The 21,444-nt window shown below is 48.4% G+C and overlaps 2 protein-coding genes across 9 annotated transcripts in view; both read left to right on the top strand.

The window, feature by feature from the left end:
• USP48 (ubiquitin specific peptidase 48) overlaps window positions 1-1,933 on the top strand; it is a 40,006-nt gene extending 38,073 nt beyond the window's left edge. For all 8 annotated transcript variants that reach the window (XR_014567012.1, XR_014567013.1, XM_083750158.1 and 5 more), the window contains one exon: window positions 116-1,933. Coding sequence is in view for 6 of the 8 variants with exons in the window: in XM_083750158.1 (XP_083606284.1) it covers window positions 116-138 (23 nt within the window). In the remaining 2 variants the exon portion in view is untranslated. The remainder of the gene's footprint in view (window positions 1-115) is intronic.
• Window positions 1,934-12,124: 10,191 nt separating this feature from the next.
• RAP1GAP (RAP1 GTPase activating protein) overlaps window positions 12,125-21,444 on the top strand; it is a 107,586-nt gene continuing 98,266 nt past the window's right edge. Inside the window, exon 1 of the mRNA XM_083750201.1 lies at window positions 12,125-12,164. The gene's annotated coding sequence lies outside the window, so the exon portion shown is untranslated. The remainder of the gene's footprint in view (window positions 12,165-21,444) is intronic.

The following is a 21,444-nucleotide window of genomic DNA, read 5'->3' as shown; positions in this document are numbered from 1 at the left end:
TTGTTTTCTCTTCCCTCCAGCCTTATTTTTACCTGCCACCATGTTTTGCTCTCTTCTAAGCTTTCTCCCCCCGCCTTTCCAAATTTCCCCCCTCCCCCTTCCATTTACTCTCCAGGTACCGGTCTCCTTGGACACTAATGTTTTTCGACAACCGCGCCAGCAGCAGAAGTAACTGGGGTGTAGGGAGATGAGTTTGGGCTCTGGCTGGGCATTCCAAGAAAAGTGGACTTCAAAAAGACCAGCCAGCCGCCCAGCCCCCTTCCTGGAGGTGGGACTCCATTCTGAAGGGCCTTGGCCCCCTAACACACTTGCGCTGCAGGAGAGAGAGAGAGAGAAAGAGCTGTTCTTCGGAGGAGAGCTTCTGGCCTAGTACAACAGAGGTGGAGCGTTGAGCGGTTTCATGGCTGCACCTCTCCGTTTCCCCCCTGCAGAGGAAGAAGGGTCGGCTTGCTGCAGCATCAGATCTCCCCCACCTCCCCTCCTGCGACCTTCATTTCTGGATCTGCTCTTTCAGCGAGGCAGGTGTTCAGCTCCCTGGCAGAGGTCTTTTGTGAACTTGCAGGGTTTTCTGTTTCCAGTAGCCCTTGGCTTCCTCTGGCACTTCGTAGATATGCCCCCCAGGATTGAACAGCCTGCAAAATCCCTTTCTAAAAGCCTAAGGTTTGGGATGGGTATGGGGAGAGAGTCAACCTGTTATCAAAAAACAATGCCCTCCTGTTTTGTTTTGTTTTGCTTTGCTTTTGTTTAAGACTTCACTTCCAACATATTAAGATGGGCCCCTGATAATTAATCATAGTGAATTATTCTCGGGAATAACTTGATTTATTTTGGACCACTTTCTCTGCTGGAGGGAAGCCCTAGTTTTCAGCCCTGCCAGATTGACCCAGGAGCTCAAGTGAGACTTTGGTGCGAGTGGAGGCAGAGTCTCCCCGCCCCCCACACTTGCCTGCCTTTTTCTTTGGAGTGGGGAGCAATGCACAAACGCTTCCTTAGACCTTCTGACACATATCCAAAAGAGCTTTGAAAAATGATAATGGTCCTGCACAACCGTCGGGCGGGGGGAGGGGTTAGCTTTTGCATTTTGGAAGGGTGTGAGAAGTTCATTTTCCCTTTTGTAACAGAGAGCTGTAAGATTGGTGGTCCTACTATACTATCTCAATTTGCTGTTCCGGGGAAGGCAGGAGAGGGAGCCTGCGAAATTGGCAAGGTTTTCCAGCTGGGGCTATGGGAGTGGGGGGCGTTGACGTTCGTTCTGGGTCTACCTTCGTGCTGGCTTTGGATCCAGTGAACAGCCCTGGGTCTTTCTTTTAAAGAGGCGAAACGTGGCGCTGAACAATCTTATTCTTTCCCAAGGTAAAGAGTTAACAGTAATAATTCAGTCTGCCGTTGTGAGTGCTTTATAGAGCAGCCTGCCTTTCTCTCCATCTCCATCTCCTCCTCCTTCCTTTCAGAAGTCAGGCCCAGAAGTGGTCTTAATTGTTCTAGATGGAAAGCAGCGATGCATGGACATCTAACCCCTGGGAGTTCTGATATTTTTATTTTCCATTTACTTCCCCCACCACCTACCCACCCCCCTTTCCGGGTTTCGTAATATTTCCTTGATGGGGGGCGGGGCAGAGTGTGTCTTAATTCACAAGGAAGACCGATCGACCATGCTGTGCTTGTATATATGTGTGCATACTGAGTGAGAGAGAGAGATGGAGACTGACACACGAGTGATGCCTAAATTGTACCAAACCACCATTTCTGCCGGTTGCAGCTCAGCAGGGGAAATGGGCTCAAGCCTCACTCCTCATGCTTGGGACCCTCTTCTTCGTCCACACTTGCAAAATGTTTTTGGACTAGTTTTCAGAGCCTTATTAAAAGTGTGTCCACATGGTCAGTCTTACCTTATTTGTACTGTATTGCATATAAAACGTGTGTGTTTTTTTCACTTGCCTGCTCAGGTATTTTCTTTCCCCCCTGCACTTTTATAGATTCCTTATCAACCAGTCATGACAACTTCTTTCTGTTTTTCTTTTAAAATTGAGGTTTAAGAGCTACACACACACACACACACACACACACACACACACACACACACACACCGTTGATTGTCATCAACCCTTATGCTGGCTTGACTCGTATCTCACTTGAAGACACACCGGTGAAGCTTAAGGCTTTGAAGCTACAACTTCCCTGCTTGTTTTCTTCCCGTTGTCATGAAATGCATTTATTCCCCCTCACACACACACGAATTTATGAGGTAGCCTCAGGCATTGCTCGCTGACAGAATTTAGCACACTGAAGTTGTGGTTTTGTTAAAATTGGAATAAAAATCGCAAAGCCTAGTAGTGAGTTAAGTGTGAGCTGCCTTCTCCAAGAAACTGCAGGCTAGCTTTTTGAAATAGTATATTGTTCAGAAAAGCGCACCCGAAATGGTCAAGGGAAGGGGGCGACACCCCTGTGAGGAAAGGTTGGAACATTTTGGACCTTTTAGTTTAGAGAAAAGATGAGTAAGAGGCAACATGATAGAAGTTTATAAAATTATGCATGGCCTAGAAAGAGATAGAGAAAATAAAGTGAATAGATAAGAGTTTTTCTCCCTCTCTCATAACACTAGAATTCATGGACATCCAACAGAGCTGAATATTGTAACTGTTCACGCAGTGTAAACTATGGAACTCCCTGCCATAGGAAGCAGTGATGGCCACCAACCTAGATGACTTTAATGGCTATGCTCTGCCTCTGTGGTTGGAGACAGTGATGCTTCTGAATTGCTGGAAACCACAGAAGAGGAGCAGGCTCTTGTGCTCAGGTCCTGCGTACGGAGTTCTCCCCATTTGGGGTATCTGGTCAGCCGCTGTGATAAGATGATGCTGGACTAGATGGGCCACTTGCCTGATCCAGCTGCCTCTATTATATGTCCCTGTATATCTGTGATGCAACCAAGACTGCATTGCAAATATGTCTGCAAACATGACAGTGAAGTCTTGGCAACGTTAACTCTCCTGTATGAGAATCCCTTGCAGACGACTGCAGTGCCTGGAGACAGGCAGTCAGGTTGTGTATCCACAACTGAGTAGAGGAAGAATGACTCCTAGGAGGGGCGTAGAGAGAAGAAATGGCATGGTGTACCTGTAGCAGCAAAATTCTCCCCACCTGCAATAAAACGGGCCTCTCCTGCATCGGTTTCTACAGCCACAGTAGCCGCTGTAAACTCTCCCAATGGTTTGACTTCACCCTCAAAGGACCACTCCATTGTCTCTTGAGACGGATGGAGGCCAACAATGTCTGGGCCTGGTGGGAATTGTATTCAAACATTGAGGGAAAGGCTGATTTCGTTTCTGCTTGTTGGTTGTAGGTGACAAGGCGACTTGCCTCCAGACAAGTCTCTTAATCACTCCATCCTAGTAGCGGATTGCATGCATGAAGAGTGGCTCATGTGCTGCCGAGATGCTTGAGCAAAAATCAAAATGACACGACTTATTCTGGTGGCTGTTTTGTGCTGCTGCTGGGAGTGCAAGTTTGCCTTCTGCCAGGATCTGTTGTACCTTGCCGATTGGAGTTACCGTAACTGTTTTGTGTTTCTTGCACTTTCCAGGAAAATGTTTTGGGTGTTGTAAGCAACATGCATATACATACCCAAGGCAAAGATCACGCCTGAAAGGCGGAAGGAAGCAGCTTCTCTCATCCCTGTCGTCCTGCCTCAATGGTTTGTCAGCCTGAGTTACAAACTGCTGTGTGTGGATGAAGCAAAAAAGCTGCCTCTTATACTATGAAAGCCTTTCCAAGCATGAAGGTCACTTGCCCCACTCTCTCTTGCGCATGGTAGCCACAAGTCAACAGAAAAGCCCCATCGAGGGGTGGGGTGTTGTGTGGCCAGGATTTGGCACAGATGGGTAGGAGTAAATGCAAAAAAAAAAAAAAAGGGTCACGCTGTCCCTTTTTAATAAACAGAATAACCTCCAGCACCATTTTGCTGTCTGTGATGCTGAAAGATTCCAGCCTCTGGCGCCATTATTTTCTCTTGACATTTGCCCTTTCTAGATGGTACCTTCTCAGAGCCTGCTCTCTGCATTTTCCTCTCTTCTTTCCTGCAGTAAAATCCCACTGCGATAGGTCTTCCACAGATGACCTGCATGATGTCTTTTGTTGTTGTTGCAGGGGCTGATTTTTTTTTTATTTTGGAGATTAAAAGGGGGATATTTGAATCATTGTCTCTGTTTGCCTCTACGAAAGTCCCCAGCACCAAGCTGAAAAAATGACAGTACTATTGACTGGCAGCAAGTGGTTCTCCAGGGTTTCAGACGGAAGGGGATCTTTCCTTAGCCCCACCTGCACAAAAAACCAGGGACATTCTAGATGCAGAGCAGGTGTTCTGAGCTGCAGCTTGCCCTTTAAGACAGGAAATCCCCGTATACTGAATCAAGCCCACTGTACTGTCTACACTGGCTGGCAGCAGCTCCGCCGGGTTTCTGGCAAGGGCCATTTCCAGCCCTCCCTGGCAATCTCAATAGGCCAGAAGTCTCTGCTTTTGCTGAAACGGTGCAGTGCTTAGCATGTTAGACTAGGCCCTGGGAGAGCAGGGTTCAAATTCCCACACCGTGAAGCTCGCTGGGTGACCTTGGACCAGTTGCTGCCTTCTCTCAGCCTCGCCTACCTTGCAGGGTGGTTGTGGGGAGAGAGGAGGGGGCGAGCCACGTACACCACCTTGGAGGAAATGTTAAGATGAAAATGCGAGCACAACCAGGTAGAGCTGGGAATGCCCCCTGCAGGAAACCCTGGTGCGCAGTTGCTGCCAGCCAGCGAAGACAGTACTGGTCTAGATGGGCCACAGGTTTGCCTTGGTATAAGCAGCTTCCTGGGTTCATTCCCAAGTTGGCCGGCAGATGGTTCAGACGGGGAGCAGCTGGCTGTGTGCCGCAGGGGTGACATGTTCACCCATCGAGGGAGATGAAATGGGAACAGGTCCTTCATCCTGTTGATTTGGCCCGGCAGGCTTTTTCTGTTTGTGGGTGCCGCAGCTTCCTTGCTTCAAGTGGGGCTTGCCACCCCTTCGATGCAGCATATTGAGATTAGATGCTTTGGGTTGAAGCAGGAACTCCGCACAGCTGCCTTGGGAACAGTTGAAAGCGATCTGCCTGTGATTTGCATCTCATGAATAAACCAGCGCTCGTTTGCATGTCCCCTCTCCTACCTGACTGTCTCCCTTCCCCTCAAAAACGACTTGCATTCCCATCCTGAAAAGCTTTGAAGCTGTTTTTTCTTTCTTCTTAAGCCTGCCAAGTGCTCTCGGTGTGGTTTTGATGGCCCATCCAGGCATCTTTGAGAAGACTGCCAGCGAGCTTAAGAGAGGCAGGAGGATATATTTGGCCCAGCGAGGAGACGACAAATTGACCATTTGCTCAAGAGGAGCCCTTTGATCTGAGGCTGCAGTCGCTGTGGATCATTGCAAAGTGAGCACCTGTTTCTCCTGAGAGCGTCAGGAGGCCTGGCTGCAACCCACCCCCATCCATCTTCCCTCCCTCCACCCCCCTTTTTTCTTTTTCCCCCCCTTCTCCCCCTAATGTCTCAAGAAATGAAACAGACTTGTAAAAATGTTACATGGAAAAAATACAAGGCATTACACTTACTTCTGTAAAACAAGAAAATCCTTAATAAAATATACAAACTAACTGGGTCACCTCAAATTGGGGACCACTTAGCCCATGGGTAGGCAATCTAAGACCCGGGGGCCAGATCGCCTAGTCCATCCGGCCCACAAACGGTCCGGGAATCAGTGTGTTTCTACATGAGTAGAATGTGTCCTTTTATTTAAAATGCATCTCTGGGTTATTTGTGGGGCCTGCCTAGTGTTTTACATGAGTAGAATGTGTCCTTTTATTTAAAATGCATCTCTGGGTTATTTGTGGGGCCTGCCTGGTGTTTTACATGAGTAGAATGTGTCCATTTATTTAAAATGCATCTCTGGGTTATTTGTGGGGCATAGGAATTCATTCATTTCCCCCCCAGTATATAGTCCGGCCCCCCACAAGGTCTGAGGGACAGTGGACCAGCCCCCGCTGAAAAGGTTTGCTGACCCCTGACTTAGCCCAACCTCCTGTTCTCACAGTGGCCAGCCAGATTCCCCAATTGGAAACCCCCAAGCACGACCTGGGCACAACAGCAGAAACTTCCCAGCTAGACCAAATGGCTGGGAGGTTGCCTGCTCTTGATAGTGTTATACTTTCTCTCAAGGAGCAAATACACAGCTTGGGGGTCCTGGATCCTTGGCTGTCACTTGAGGTCCTGAAAGACCTACATTGGCTCCCAGTACGTTTCCGAGCACAATTCAAAGTGTTGGTGCTGACCTTTAAAGCCCTAAACGGCCTTGGCCCAGTGTACCCGAAGGAGTGTCTCCACCCCCATCGTTCTGCCTGGACACGGAGGTCCAGCTCCGAGGGTCTTCTGGCAGTTTCCTCCCTGTGAGAAGCAAAGTTACAGGGAACCAGGCAAAGGGCCTTCTTGGTAGTGGCACCCACCCTATGGAACACCCTCCCATCAGATGTCAAAGAAATAAACAACTACAGTGGTACCTCAGGTTACATACACTTCAGGTTACATATGCTTCAGGTTACAGACTCCGCTAACCCAGAAATATTACCTCGGGTTATGAACTTTGCTTCAGGATGAGAACAGAAATTGTGCTCCGGTGGCAGCGGGAGGCCCCATTAGCTAAAGTGGTGTTTCAGATTAAGAACAGTTTCAGGTTAAGAACAGACCTCTGGAACGAATTAAGTACTTAACCCAAGATACCACTGTATCTTACTTTTAGAAGACATCTGAAGGCAGCTCTGTTTAGGGAAGTTTTTAATGTTTGATTTTTTATCGTGTTTGTAATATTTTGCTGGGAGCCACCCAGAGTGGCTGGGAAAACCCAGCCAGATGGGCAGGGTATAAATAATAATAATTATTATTATTATCAGCCATTATGTAGTAAGGTTAAAGCTTACTGGGAAATGATATACAGTGAAATGAAAAGGATGTTTAAAAGAACCTTTGTAAAAACAAAAAACAAAAAACCCAGAAGCTTTTCTTTTGGGAATCACAGGGACAGAACTACCTAAGCTGTACATAAACTTATTCATGTATGCGACTACAGTGGCAAGAATGTTACTTGCCTCAAAATGGAAAAGAAACAGAAGTCCGAGCAAAGGAAGAATGGATACAAAAACTTATGGAATACGCAGAAATGGTGAAAATTACCAGGAAAAAATAAGAAATCAAGATAACAACCTTTTTATAAAAGAATGGAAATGGTTTCTTGAATATTTACAGACAACTTGTAAACAGATAAGAACATTGGCAGGATTATTGTATTAACCTGCCATTTCATAAGAGTATATATTTAAAGAAGATGTATAAATGAGCATATTAAGTTAGTTTAGATATGCAGAAGATATTAAAAATAAGTTTAAGGAACCTCAGAAGGAGGGGGAAGGAAGTCAGGTTTTGAAATGTTAAAATACTGGAAAATTATTGAAATGCATAAACCTGAAAAGTATAAATATTTATTTTTTTAAAAGAAAGAAACGGGTCAAATACCTGAGTGGTAGGTCTCAAAAAGTTCCAGTTTCAATGCCTACCACCTCCAAGGGAAACTGGGAAGGAGAGAGAGATGCTGAAAGGCTGGACAGCTCCTGGCAGGGCAGGCAGCGCTTAAGACCCATTAATGTGTGCTGTGAGGACATTTCTCAGCAGCGAGGGCTGATGACCACTAGAGCAGGGATCAGCAACCTTTTTCAGCCATGGGCCTGTCCACCGTCCCTCAGACCATGTGGTGGGCCAGACTATATTTTTTTGGGGGGGGGAGGGGGGAAATGAACTAATTCCTAAACCCCACAAATAACCCAGAGATGCATTTTAAATAAAAGCACACATTCTACTCATGTAAAATCACCAGGCAGGCCCCACAAATAACCCAGAGATGCATTTTAAATAAAAGGACACATTTTTTGCTTGTATATGTTGCTAGTATAAATTTGGTTATGGAGAACAAGCAAGATTGTACAAAACTTGTCAAATGTTTAAATGAGAAAGTTTAGAGCATTTACATGCTAGATGAAAATGGATTGATTCAAATTGGGCACATTGAGAAGGGTATTGTAAGTAAAATACCCTATTTTGAATAGTAGAGTGCTTGGGGCCGAGTGTTTATTCTTGTTTCTTGCCTCAGGTTGCTGTATTTCAGGGGTCAGCAAACTTTTTCAGCAGGGGGCCAGTCCACTGTCCCGCAGACCTTGTGTGGGGACGGACTATATTTTTTTTGGGGGGGGGAATGAATGAATTCCTATACCCCACAAATAACCCAGAGATGCATTTTAAATAAAAGCACACATTCTACTCGTGTAAAAACACCAGACAGGCCCCACAAATAACCCAGAGATGCATTTTAAATAAAAGGACACATTCTACTCATGTAAAAACACGCTGATTCCCGGACCATCCATGGGCCGGATTGAGAAGGCAACTGGGCCGCATCCGGCCCCTGGGCCTCAGGTTGGTGACCCCTGCAGTAGTGCTTGTGGGACTGTGGGCAGGGCAGCTGAGGGTTGGGGGGCAGAGCTAGGAGGGGGTCATTTCAGGCAGAGTCTGCTTATTCTGGTTTTCTCCCTTGGAAAACACACACACACACACACACACACACACAGCAATTCTCAGATCTAGAGGAGAGAGAGTGGATACGCAGAGACCTCTCAGGTATCTAGGAATCAGTGTTGCAGGGGGTTAGAATGGATGACCCTTGGGGTCCCCTCCAGTTTTAGGATTCTAGGATAAATGTCTACACACAACTGTAATTATTTGATTACTGCTTATCTGAAGAGAGGTGGACAGGAAGTGCCCCAAGGAGTCTCAATATAACTCTGGGGCCACGTAGATTGCTGTTGTCACTGCTGACATCTGGCAACCCTCCAAGATATCAATAATAATAATAATAATAATAATAATAATATTTTTTATTTATATCCTGCCCTCCCCAGCCGAAGCCAAAGTAACACAGCATTTTAAAATCAATTCAGAATCAAATTAATGGCAACCATTGGGCTAGAGTTCTATAAGGATTACAGAAGGAGGGGGTCAGACTGTGCCTTGGCCAAAGGCCTGGTGGAACAGCGCCGTCTTCCAGGCCCTGCGGAAAGATGTCAAGTCCTGCAGGGCCCTGGTCTCTTGTGACATGACAGAGCGTTCCACCAGATCGGGGCCACGGCTGAAAAAGCCCTGGCTCTGGTTGAGGCCAGCCTAACCTCCCTGTGGCCCGGGACCTCCAAGATGTTTTTGTTTGAAGACTGTAAGGTCCTCCGAGGGACATACCAGGAGAGGCGGTTCAGTAGGTACAAGGGTCCTAGGCCGTATAGGGCTTTAAAGGTTAAAACCAGCTCCTTGAACCTGATCCTGTACTCCACCAGGAGCCAGTGCAGCTGGTATAGCACTGGGTGAATGTGATCCCGTGGCAAGGACCCTGTAAGGAGTCTTGCCATGGCATTCTGCACCCACTGGAGTTTCTGGGTCAGTCTCAAGGGCAGCCCCACATAGAGTGAGTTACAATAATCAAGTCTGGAGGTGACCGTTGTGTGGATCACAGTGGCTAGGTCAGGGCGAGAGAGGTAAGGAGCCAACTGCTTAGCTTGGCAGAGAAGTCTTCCCAGCTCAACTGGCAGATCCTGCAGGTGCGTGGGTGGAACTGTGGAAACACAACCCAAGCAGGAATCGATAGCCCAGATGGTGCCTGTATAAAAAGCTTAATGGGGTTCATTATGATTGTAAGGCAAGCTAGACTTTGTCCCCATTATAAATCTGCCATGAGAAGAAGGGGAAGGAAATCTGGGCAAAGGCCCATCTAAAGGAGCTGCAGGTTTTCCAGAGGTGGAAGCAAAATTATAAAATTCAGGGGAGGCTGCTCATGAGGACATAGCGAGTCAGAGCCCCACGCTTGTTTCCTTCTGTCCCTTGCTTCTTTTGGCACCCCTTTCTATCCCTGAGGAAAACCAGAAAGGTTCAGAGCCTTGGCAACTTATTCATACTGATATTTGTGGTCCAATTCAACTGATGTCTCATGATAGGAAAAACAACAAACTGGAGAAAGCTTTTTTGCTTGTATATGTTGCTAGTATAAATTTGGTTATGGAGAACAAGCAAGATTGTACAAAACTTGTCAAATGTTTAAATGAGAAAGTTTAGGGCATTTACATGCTAGATGAAAATGGATTGATTCAAATTGGGCACATTGAGAAGGGTATTGTAAGTAAAATACCCTATTTTGAATAGTAGAGTGCTTGGGGCCGAGTGTTTATTCTTGTTTCTTGCCTCAGGTTGCTGTATTTCAGGGGTCAGCAAACTTTTTCAGCAGGGGGCCAGTCCACTGTCCCGCAGACCTTGTGTGGGGACGGACTATATTTTTTTGGGGGGGGGGAATGAATGAATTCCTATACCCCACAAATAACCCAGAGATGCATTTTAAATAAAAGCACACATTCTACTCGTGTAAAAATACCAGGCAGGCCCCACAAATAACCCAGAGATGCATTTTAAATAAAAACACACATTCTACTCATGTAAAAACACCAGGCAGGCCCCACAAATAACCCAGAGAGGCATTTTAAATAAAAGGACACATTCTACTTGTATAAAAACACACTGATTCACGGACCGTCCACTGGCCGGATTTAAAAGGCGATTGAGCCGCATCTGGCCCCCAGGCCTTAGTTTGCCTACCCATGGTTTAGGCACTAGGCAGAACTGAGCTCAGGTCCCCAATAAAATATTTGAGGAGCCATCAACACCCCAAATTTGATGGGTGTTGTTATTCAAATGGTGTCCGTGTGCCCCATCATGTGAACAATTGTGCAAGGCAGGGGTTACTCCCCCCCCAATATTTTATTCAAGTTGGCAGCCCTGCTGCCTAGCCTACCTCGCAGGGCTGCTGTGGAGATTAAATGACGTGGGGAGGGGAGAACCATCAACTCCACGTTGAGTTCCTTGGAGAAAAAAAGGTGAGGTATCACAGCAGTCACGAAATTAAAAGACGCCTGCTTCTTGGGAGGAAAGCAATGACAAACCTAGACAGCATCTTAAAAAGCAGAGACATCACCTTGCCAACAAAGGTCCGAATAGTGAAAGCTATGGTTTTCCCAGTAGTGATGTATGGAAGTGAGAGCTGGACCATAAAGAAGGCTGATCGCCAAAGAATGGATGCTTTTGAATTATGTTGCTGGAGGAGACTCTTGAGAGTCCCATGGACTGCAAGAAGAACAAACCTATCCATTCTGAAGGAAAATCAGCCCAGAGCGCTCACTGGAAGGACAGATTGTGAAGCTGAGAAGAAAAGACTCCCTGGAAAAGACCCTGATGTTGGGAAAGATGGAGGGTGCAAGGAGAAGGGGACAACAGAGAACAAGATGGTTGGACAGTGTTCTCGAAGCTACTAGCACGAATTTGACCAAACTGCGGAAGGCAGTGGAATACAGAAGTGCCTAGCGTGCTCTGGTCCATGGGATCAAGAAGAGTTGGGCATGACTAAACGACTGTGTGTGTGTATACACCGAAGAATTGGTGCTTTTGAATTATGGTGCTGGAGGAGACTCTTGAGAGTCCCATGGACTGCAAGAAGATCAAACCTCTCCATTCTGAAGGAAACCAGCCCTGAGTGCTCACTGGAAGGACAGATCGTGAAGCTGAGGCTCCAATACTTTGGCCTCCTCATGAGAAGAGAAGACTCCCTGGAAAAGACCCTGATGTTGGGAAAGATGGAGGGCACCAGGAGAAGGGGACGACAGAGGACGAGATGGTGGGACAGTGTTCTTGAAGCTACCAGCATGAGTTTGACCAGACTGCGGGAGGCAGTAGAAGACAGGAGTGGCTGGCGTGCTCTGGTCCAGGGGGTCACGAAGAGTCGGACACGACTAAGCGACAACAAAAAAAATATCAGTGCAATCCAATGCAACAAACGTGCGCTGCTGCTGCTGCTGCTGATCTCGGGATTTGCATCCCCGCAGCCGCGCGCCGCCCTCCTTCCGCGGGCCGCCAATGGGAGCGGCGCACGGGCTGGTGGGCCACGTGACGCCTCGCCTCGCCTCGCCCGGCGCTCACTCGGCTCGCCAGTGCGGCGGAGGCGAGCAGCAGGGAGGCGGAGAGGCGCCGCTCCGGTAAGCGCATCTCGGAGCGCGGGGGAGGCTCGGACGCCTGGGTCCTCCTGCGGTCGAGGCGGCGGCTTGGGCGCCTGGCTCGCTGCGCACAGGTGGGCTGGAGCCGACCTTGCGGACGAACGGGAGAGACACCCCTTACCCGGGTCTAGCTAGCTCCGTCGCTGTCCGCGTTCACACGTGCAGTGGCGAGCGCGTCCCGCAGTCCCGTGTTTTCCAGGGCGAGCGGGGACTTGCAAGGGGCGCCCCTTACTCTCTCATCCGGGATGTTTCCCTACACGCCTCTCCTGGCCTTTGCCAGCGTCACGTCGGAACGCTGCATCACTCTGCATCACGGGGCTCATGGGTCCAGGATGAGGTCGGAGGCGGAGTTGGGCGAGAGGGTTCCTGAGCTTGTGCCAAGCGCCGCGGTTGGGAAGAGAGAGGACGGGGGTTGTCTCTGTCCTCGAGGCCAGTGCTGGCAAGGGGTTGCACCCCCCTCCGAGTGGATCTTGAGCGAGTCGTGGCGCATTCACTCCAATAGGTCTACTCTGAGTAGGGCAGGCGTCGGGTACCACCCAGGGCCTCGCACCCTCCCGCCCCTGCTAGCGATGAGCTCTTGGCTGTTTTCCCATTTACAAAATTGCCGAAAACCAGCTTAAGACAATGTCTTGCGTGCAGAAAGGTCTTTCCGAAGCTGGAAATGCGCCAAATGAATCAAATAGCTGGCTGTGACAATGGAGGGGTTGCTTGGAGAGAATGTTTCTATTTTATGCCCCCCCCCGCCCCATCCTTCCTCGTTTCCCCCCTCCTCCTCCCCCCCCCCACCTTCAAGTGGTCCTCAAAGTCTGTCAAATCTCGTTAAGGCTGAGGGGAGGCCTTAAGAACGAAAGCTCTCCCCCCCGCCCCAGCCCAGCTCCTTCTAAGCTGCAGTCTCCTTGCTGCAGGGAAGGATGGAGAGAGCTGGGAGGGATGCGTTGGGGGGGGGGTAGTGAGAAGCTGGCAGGGTGGCAACCACTTCTCCATCCCCTATGGGGGTCCTGGGGGGGGGGCGACTGCGCCTGACCTTGATTTGCGGGCCGACCTGCCGTGCTTTTCCAGACATCTTTTGCTTGCAGTGGGGGGTCGATGCTCAGGGGGAGACGTCTCCTTCTTGGACAGGAAAGCCCCCCCCCCCAGCGTGACTTCCCTTTTGTGGGGGGCGGGCAGCTGGTGAACCAAATGGGGTCTGTGACCAGAGAAGAATATTTGTTTTGGGGTGGACGCACCTGTCTTGCATACAGTTTTAATCCCAGGTAGGGGAGAGACTCCCTCCTGGAAACCCAGAGACATGCTGCCAGTCAGTGTAAGCAGCATTAGAAGGACCCAGTGTCCTGACTCTGTATACGGTAGCTTCCTGTGTTGTGGTGATGATGGGGCAAATGTCAACAGAAGCAGGAGGACTTTAGTTCAGTGGTCTCTAGGTGACAATCTTACATGGTTAGGGACATCTTCTCTATTCTGCTGCTTCTGCAAAGGACCCTCTTGCTAGTTTTTTAAAAAATGTATCACATTTCTATCCCATCTAAGTAATGTATCACATTTCTACCCCATTTCTCTAAGGCGGCATACACTGTTCTCTCCCTCCTTGTTCAGATCTACACAACAACCCTGTGAGGGAGTTTCGGCCGAGAGAGGCAGCGTCTGGCCCAAGGTCACACACCCAGTGAGCTTTGTGATAGTGGGGGACATAAATCCTGCTCTCTCCCAGGTCTTTGTCTGGAACTCTAACCACTATGCCATCCTTCCCTTTTGCTCTTCCAGCTGCTGGAGCTCTTCCAGCTTCTGGTGGCTCTGGAAGGAGGCTGTTGGGTTGCGGAAGCGGCAGGAGTGGCATGAGGAATTCTTGCTGGCTCATCGAAGCCACGTGTGGTTTCTGGTGGTAGCTGCTGGCGCCCCGGGTCTCGTGAGCCTGTGCAGGCCGAGGTGGCAGAGAGGACAAGCAGGGCCAGCTGTACCAGTAGGTCTCTCGCAGCTGATTCTTAGTGGTGTGACTGGGCAGCACAATCGATTCATTCTCATCATCGTTCGTTGCATTGGCTGCATGGGTGAGACTCCCTGTGGTGCTGAGCATTTTGAAGTGCATGCAAAATGGTCCAGGTTATCCCCAATGACAGCATCTCCGTGCAGGGCTCCTGTGCATGAAACCCTGGCGAGTCATCGCTGCCAGTCAGTGCCGACAATATTGAGCTTGGTGGACCAATAGGAGGCAGCTTCCTTTCCTCCCATTCTAAGCAGCCCGTTAAAGTTAAAACAAGGATCTAGTCCTCAAGGTTCCGCACAAAGGGCTGATTTTATTAGAAAGCTGGAAGTTGTACCGATAGCTTTGCATCATCGGCAACAATCTGCAGTGTCTTTCTGGGGTTTGGGGAGGGGTTTTTACCCCAGCCCTACCTGGGGGAGATGCTTCTGGCCCTGTTCATCCCACACCTTCAGCCAAGGTCAGGACTGTATGCTTTCTGCTGCCACGATTCCCCAAAGAGAGCCGTTTCCATACAGGTTAGGCTGGGAGCAGTATATGCCTCTCGTATCAGGCAGGTAAAGGGCTTTGCTACACGTGTGTGTGTGTGTGTGTCCATTGCATGCGGGCAAGCACACGCCACGGGCATCAAAGCACGTACAGCCTATATTTGGCTGCATTGTTTGGCCTGGGAATGGCAAGAGTCCCCAGTGACTCATGTCTACGACGTGGGCAGGAGTGGGAGACTCAGGGAGGGGGCAGCGTGGCATTTGTTCCAGCCGATGGCTGTAGATGCGGGAGAGATGGCTCATGTGAAAGAGAACTGTGTCTTCCTCTGTGTGCGTGTGTGTCCCTCCATGTCTGGCTTTGCCCTGCCTTGTGCCACGATTTTCAAGTCCCCTGTCTCCAACAACCCATCATGTGCCTCTCCAAGGGCTCAGCTCGCTTTCAGGCCACTGGTTGGAAGGCACAGAGGGGAGGCTCAATAGGTTTGGGGGCTCCAGAGCTCAGACAAAGGTCTGGGCAGAGGCCCAGTGCTCTATTTCTAAATGGGGGTCCAGACCTGCGTCAAATCCAGGCAACCTGATTCTTTAGTTTGCAACACCTTGGGAGGAGGAGTTTTTCAGCAGCAAGGGGGAATGCATTCTGCACATGCACAGAAGCCCTGCTGTTTTTTTTTACTAGGACATGTAGGGACTGATCTTGGTGCCAGAATAAGGGGTGGGCTACATCTGTGTGTGTGTCTGCCTGAGGCCCAAACAGGAGGCAGTACTTGGTCATAAGAGTCACGGGATTCTAGAGCTGGAACAGACCCCCAGGGGTCATCTAGTCCAACCCCCTGCAATGCAGGAATCTCAACTGAAGCATCCACGGCAGATGGCCATCCAACCTCTGCTTAAAAACTTCCAGGGAAGGAGAGTCCACGGCCTCCCAAGGGAGACCATTCTGCAGTTGAGCAGCTCTGACGGACAGAAAGTTCTTCCCAATGTTTAGCCGGAATCTCCTTTCTTGTAGCTTGAAGCCATGGGTTCGAGTCCCACCCTCCAGAGCAGAAGAAAACAAGCATTTGCTCCATTCAGTTTTGTCTCTTTTAAAGCTGGACAAGTTGGTGGCCGTCACTGGATCCAGTGGGAAGGAGTTCCATAGTTTAACTACGTGCTGCATGAAGAAGTCAAGAAGTTGCTCTTGGTGAGAGCAGTGTTTCAGCCTCGTAAGAATATACCAAGCTGCTTTGGATCAATTCTGAGCCCTGGTCTTGCCATCTCAGTGTTGCTTCTTTTCCAGAGTTCCAGGCAAGGGAGCCTTTCCCAGACGTACCTGGGACAGGTTTCCTATCCAGGGCTGGAACCAAGGGCTTATTGAATACTAAAGATGAGTAATGCTCCTTCCTTTTAAAAAGAAACCAAGATTCTAGTCCACATGTTTCTGAACAAAGAGCTGATTTGAAGAGGAACAGGGAAGGTGTGTTAAATTGGGGTCACACGTCTGGCCCACCTAACACAGGGTTGCCTACTCTGATTGGCAGTAGGTTTCAGGCGCAGGGGCCATTTCCAGCCCAGCCGGTGGAGGTGCTCCCAGGGACTGAGCCTACAGCCTTCTGCATGCAAAGCACGTGTCCTGCCACCAAGTCACAGCGGCACTTTCCCAAAACGTTTTGGCATTGTTGCCATTTGTAAGTGTGTGGCAAGTCTACCTGCGTTGTCCCTGGCTCTTGGAAATGACTGATGTCGCAAGGCCCGTGGTGGCTGCCTTTTCCCTTGTTGTGTGACTGGATGGCTCGTTCATTGCAAATGGCTTCTCCTGGAGGGTTGGCCACTCTACACCATGACTTCATCCTGGCATTCCATCTCCCCTGCCTCTCCGCTGTCTGTTTGTTTGTTTCAGCACTCGGGAGTTAGGTTTTTCTCCCCCTCTGAACTGCACATTGCAACAGCTGATGCTGTAATTAATGGCTGGATCTTTCTCTAGCTCCCAACTCTGCCAGATTCCAGAATCTGGCGTCCGCCTTAGTGCCTTTGCACCTCCCACCCACCATCCTGAGCATGGCAAGATCTCGTTGGCAGGTTTTCTTTTTCGGACATACTGAAATATCTGTGCAAAAGGAATTGATGCGGCACAGTTGCTCTGCTCTGCGCGAACAGAGAATGAGTGGCATCTCTCTCTGCACCTCGGTTATTCTCATCTGTGATATGGGAGCGGCGATGCTAGCCTCCCTTGCATCGCTGCTGTAAACATGTGGAAGGGTCCTGCCGGAGTAGCTGGAGAGAGCGGCGATACGGGTCTTGCATCGCTTTGGCGTTCGCTTGGGGATCCATGCAGACCAGGGGAGATGGCGCTGTGTTTGAGGAGGTTAGCAAGGGAAGTAGGGTGAAACTGCTCTCAGGTTTAAGGTGCTGGTTTTAACCTTTAAAGCCCTATACGGCCTAGGACCCTTGTACCTTCGGGACCGCCTCTCCTGGTATGTCCCACGGAGGAACTTAAGGTCTTCAAACAAAAACAACTTGATCTCCCGGGCCACAGGGAGATTAGGCTGGCCTGAACCAGAGCCAGGGCTTTTTCAGCTGTGGCCCCGATCTGGTGGAACGCTCTGTCACAAGAGATTAGGGCCCTGCGGGACTTGACATCTTTCCGCAGGGCCTGCAAGACAGAGCTGTTCCACAGTCTGACCCCCTCCTTTGGGAATCCTCACAGAACTCTAGCCCTATGGTTGCTATTAATTTGATTTTGAATTGATTTTAGAATGAATTGATTTAGAATGCTGTGTTACTTTTATTGTTGTTAGCCGCTCTGAGCCTGGCTTCGGCTGGGGAGGGCGGGAAATAAATAAATACTGTCTGACCAGAGAAACAGCTTGCTATCAGTCCCAGATAGGCTGCGCAAGCACGAATATATATAAAAAGTAGGGGGACCGAGCAGGCAGCAATAAGCAAGGCCACCAATAGCCAGGAAGGGTTGGGTTGGCAGCAAGCTTTGTTAGTGTATATAATGCCCTTAGTATGCCAGCCTCTGCCCCTGGTCCTCCCTTCCCATCTGGCAATGGATTTAAAGAGTATGATGCCTTGGCCTGTGGTCTTGGATCAGACCCTCTTTCAAGAGAGCTGATTTGTCTCTTGCATGTTTCCCATACAATGCACATGCTCTGTTAACTTCAACAATATGCATTGGATGCTGCCTTGTTTTTCACAATGTGGTTCCCTACAGCCAGTGGTTCGAAATCACCCAGGCGCTAGGCGCATTTTGCACCTGGCTTTCGACCACGTGAAGATGCCTGGGTGCCAGGATGGCACCTGATATCTCCACCATCTGGGGATCATTGGATCTGGCCCGTTCTCACATGTTCCATACTGTAGAATGCTATCATTTATATTTTATCGGAATGAATTTCTGGAACCAAAATGCTTTTTTTCTGTGCAAGCTGAGCGGGAGAGATCACCATTAGGAAAAAGATGTTGGAATAGGCCAATATATGTGGACTGTCCCTGGATCAAGTGACTTTTCTTCTTTAAGTTCTCAAAACTCTTAACCTAGCTCAAGGCAGTCATCTGAACTTGCCAGATGTTTAACAGAATCAATCACAGTTAATCCATCATTTGAAAATAAGTCTTTAGAGCCATCTTGCCACAAAATAGCAACTAGACATTCTGTTTTGGCAACTGTAACTTTGGCTTAAGGAGCCATTTGGCGCCTAGATTATATATCTGAGCTTCTAACTGCCTCCAGCCCAGCTTTAGATGCTTTTTGACTAATTAGCCCTCCATGGAATACTACCCATTTTTCTATGCAAGGTCCTCCATCACAGCTGTTTGCTGGTGCTCTCCAGATATTTTGGACCACACCTACCATCAGCCCCAGCCTGTGTGACTGGGAATTGTGGGAACTGCGGTCCATAACACTTGGAGGCATCTATCAGCGGCTGTACAACTGTTTAGGCAATAATCTTTCCTTGTCTTTTTCCCAGAGATGTAGAAGCATGGACCTCCAGCATGCAAAGCATCTGTGCATCTGCTAAGAACACTTGTACGCTCTGCTGCGTTAAACCTTTGAGTCCATTTGGCTCTGTGTTGTTGGCACTGACTGGCAGCAGCTGCCACTTCCCATTGTCTCAGGCAGGGCCTCTCTTCCCAGCCCTCCCTGGAGAAACTGCATTGGGGAGTGAACCTGGGACTTCTTGCAATACAAGAAGGATCCTTCTCTTGAAGATTCCGAGCCAGATGTCTTGTCCATCTAGCCCAATATGGTCTACACTGACTGGCAGCAGTGGAACTTCAGGGTTTCAGGTGTTGCCAGCCCTACCTGGAGTTGAAGCCAGGATTGAACCTGGGACCTTCTGCCTGAAAAAACAGATGCTCCAGCACTCGACCCTCCCTTACTGAGAATTCACCTCCCCGTGGCGCATAGCATTTGCCCATCTAGCCTGGCACTGTCTGCTTTGAGTGGCAGCAGCTGCCCAGCAGAGAGAGTCCTTCTCCCTCCCCTCCTACCTGAAATCCTTTTTATCTGGGAGTGCTGAGAATGGGACCCATGCAGCCCCCTCCCATTAAAAAAAGCGGCTTGCTTGGTTTCCTAGTCAACGCGGATGCAACTTGACCTTCCAATATTGGCAGTTGAGCAGATGGTTGCGTTTTGCTTGCCTGTTTTTTTTCCGTCTCTCTCTCTCCCCCTCCAATCTCTGAGAAATGCCCAGAGTTGTGGCATCACTCGTGGAGCCCACAGAATCTGAGAGGCTGGCTGTGTGTTGGGGGTGTTGGGGTGGGGTTCTGTTGGCTGCAAAGTGTTCAGGGTTGTGTGTGTCATTGTCTTGTGATTTATTCTAGAAGTAGCAGGCTGTGTGTATGTATGATGTACCCCAGCCATCTGACTGCGTTGCCCCATCCCAATCACTTTTTTTCAGTGGCCCCTCAGATGCCCCGTTAGGAAGACCCCCCAAACAGGACATGGGTGCAACCACAATACTCTCCCCTGAAGGATTCAAGTGGCAAGGAAGGAGATTGCAATGAAACATTAGGAATAGCTTTTCTGATAATAATTTTTATTATCATCATCATCATTTTTATATTTTTAAATTTTTTTAGTCTTTTTTATTGTTAAAATAATTCAACATTAATACACATACAAACATACATTTCATACAACATACCTACATACATGCAACATACCTAAAACATACCTACACTCAATCCCACAGATAATTCCCATCACCATCCACCACCCCTCACCCTTTGTGTTAGACTTCTAATCTACTCAATTGCAATTTCTTTCCACTTCTATTACTTTCTTTCACACACCTTTAACCTAATTTCATGCTCCTTTTTCTATTACACATTGTTATCCATCTTATTTAGTATTCCAATATTTGAAACGAAACTTGTTTATTCTAATAGGAGTTCTGATTTTTCGATATAGTTTTGCAAGTATCTTTTAAACAGCTTCCAGTCCCTGTCTGCCTTCTCTTTTGAGATCCTTCCAGTTTCTCCCATTGTTTTGGATATATTGTAGTACTCCAATAATTTGACAAGCCACTCTGTCTTCGTTGGTACAGTACCACTTTTCCAATTTTTCGCAATCAATAGCCTTGCGGCTACTGTTGCGTATAAATATAAGGTCTTGTCTTCTTCCTTTAGGCTTCCTGGTACTATTCATCATCATCATAATTTTTAATTTGTACAGTGGTACCTCGGATTACATACGCTTCAGGTTACAGACTCTGCTAACCCAGAAATAGTACTTCAGGTTAAGAACTTTGCTTCAGTATGAGAACAGAAATCGTGCGGCGGCAGCAGGAGGCCCCACTAGCTAAAGTGGTACTTCAGGTTAAGAACAGTTTCAGTTTAAGAACGGACCTCCGGAACGAATTAAGTACCACTGTATACCGTCTTTCTATCTTACAGTACTCAAGGCGGTTTACAAGCTGAAGAAACAAAAAATGTACATCTTAGAACAATCTAATGCAATACAAAAATGTGACAATAAAACATAACTTTGAAATAGGCAACCTACGTCAAAAAAGTAACGTTCAACAATCATTAGAATAGTATTAAATAATAATAATAACATATAAAAGTTAAACAGAAATCCACTCAACAGTTACAATAAATAATTTCTAAACTATAATCAATAAAACAGCGACATAAAATAATACAATACAAATTGAGAAGCAGAGACTAGAGGGCGGGGCAAGGCAGGTGGAAGGAGGCCTGGCCTGATGACGTCTCTCCCCTTAGTTTTCAATTACAATCCAATAATAGCCTCATTATAAAAATACCAATTTATTATACAATTATTAATACCAATAGTTCACATACTGAATTGTATAATTTAGATAAGGTGCCCCCCCAAGTGCTAGAATAGGGGCCTCCTTATCTAAATTATAACGCTGGGACGCAGGTGGCGCTGTGGGTTAAAGCCTCAGCGCCTAGGACTTGCAGATTGAAAGGTCGGCGGTTCGAATCCCTGCGGCGGGGTGCGCTCCCGCTGCTTGGTCCCAGCGCCTGCCAACCTAGCAGTTCGAAAGCACCTCCGGGTGCAAGTAGATAAATAGGGACCGCTTACCAGCGGGAAGGTAAACGGCGTTTCTGTGTGCAGCTCTGGCTCGCCAGATGCAGCTTTGTCACGCTGGCCACGTGACCCGGAAGTGTCTCCGGACAGCGCTGGCCCCTGGCCTCTTAAGTGAGATGGGCGCACAACCCCAGAGTCTGTCAAGACTGGCCCGTACGGGCAGGGGTACCTTTACCTTTACCTATCTAAATTATATAATTGGGAATTTGAACTATTGGTAGGAATAGCTTTTCTGAGTGTGAAAGCCAT

This window comes from Podarcis gaigeae, assembly GCF_964106915.1.
Source record: "Podarcis gaigeae genome assembly, chromosome: 8".
NCBI classification, from domain to species: Eukaryota; Metazoa; Chordata; class Lepidosauria; order Squamata; family Lacertidae; genus Podarcis; species Podarcis gaigeae.
This window is presented reverse-complemented; position numbering and strand designations above follow the sequence as displayed.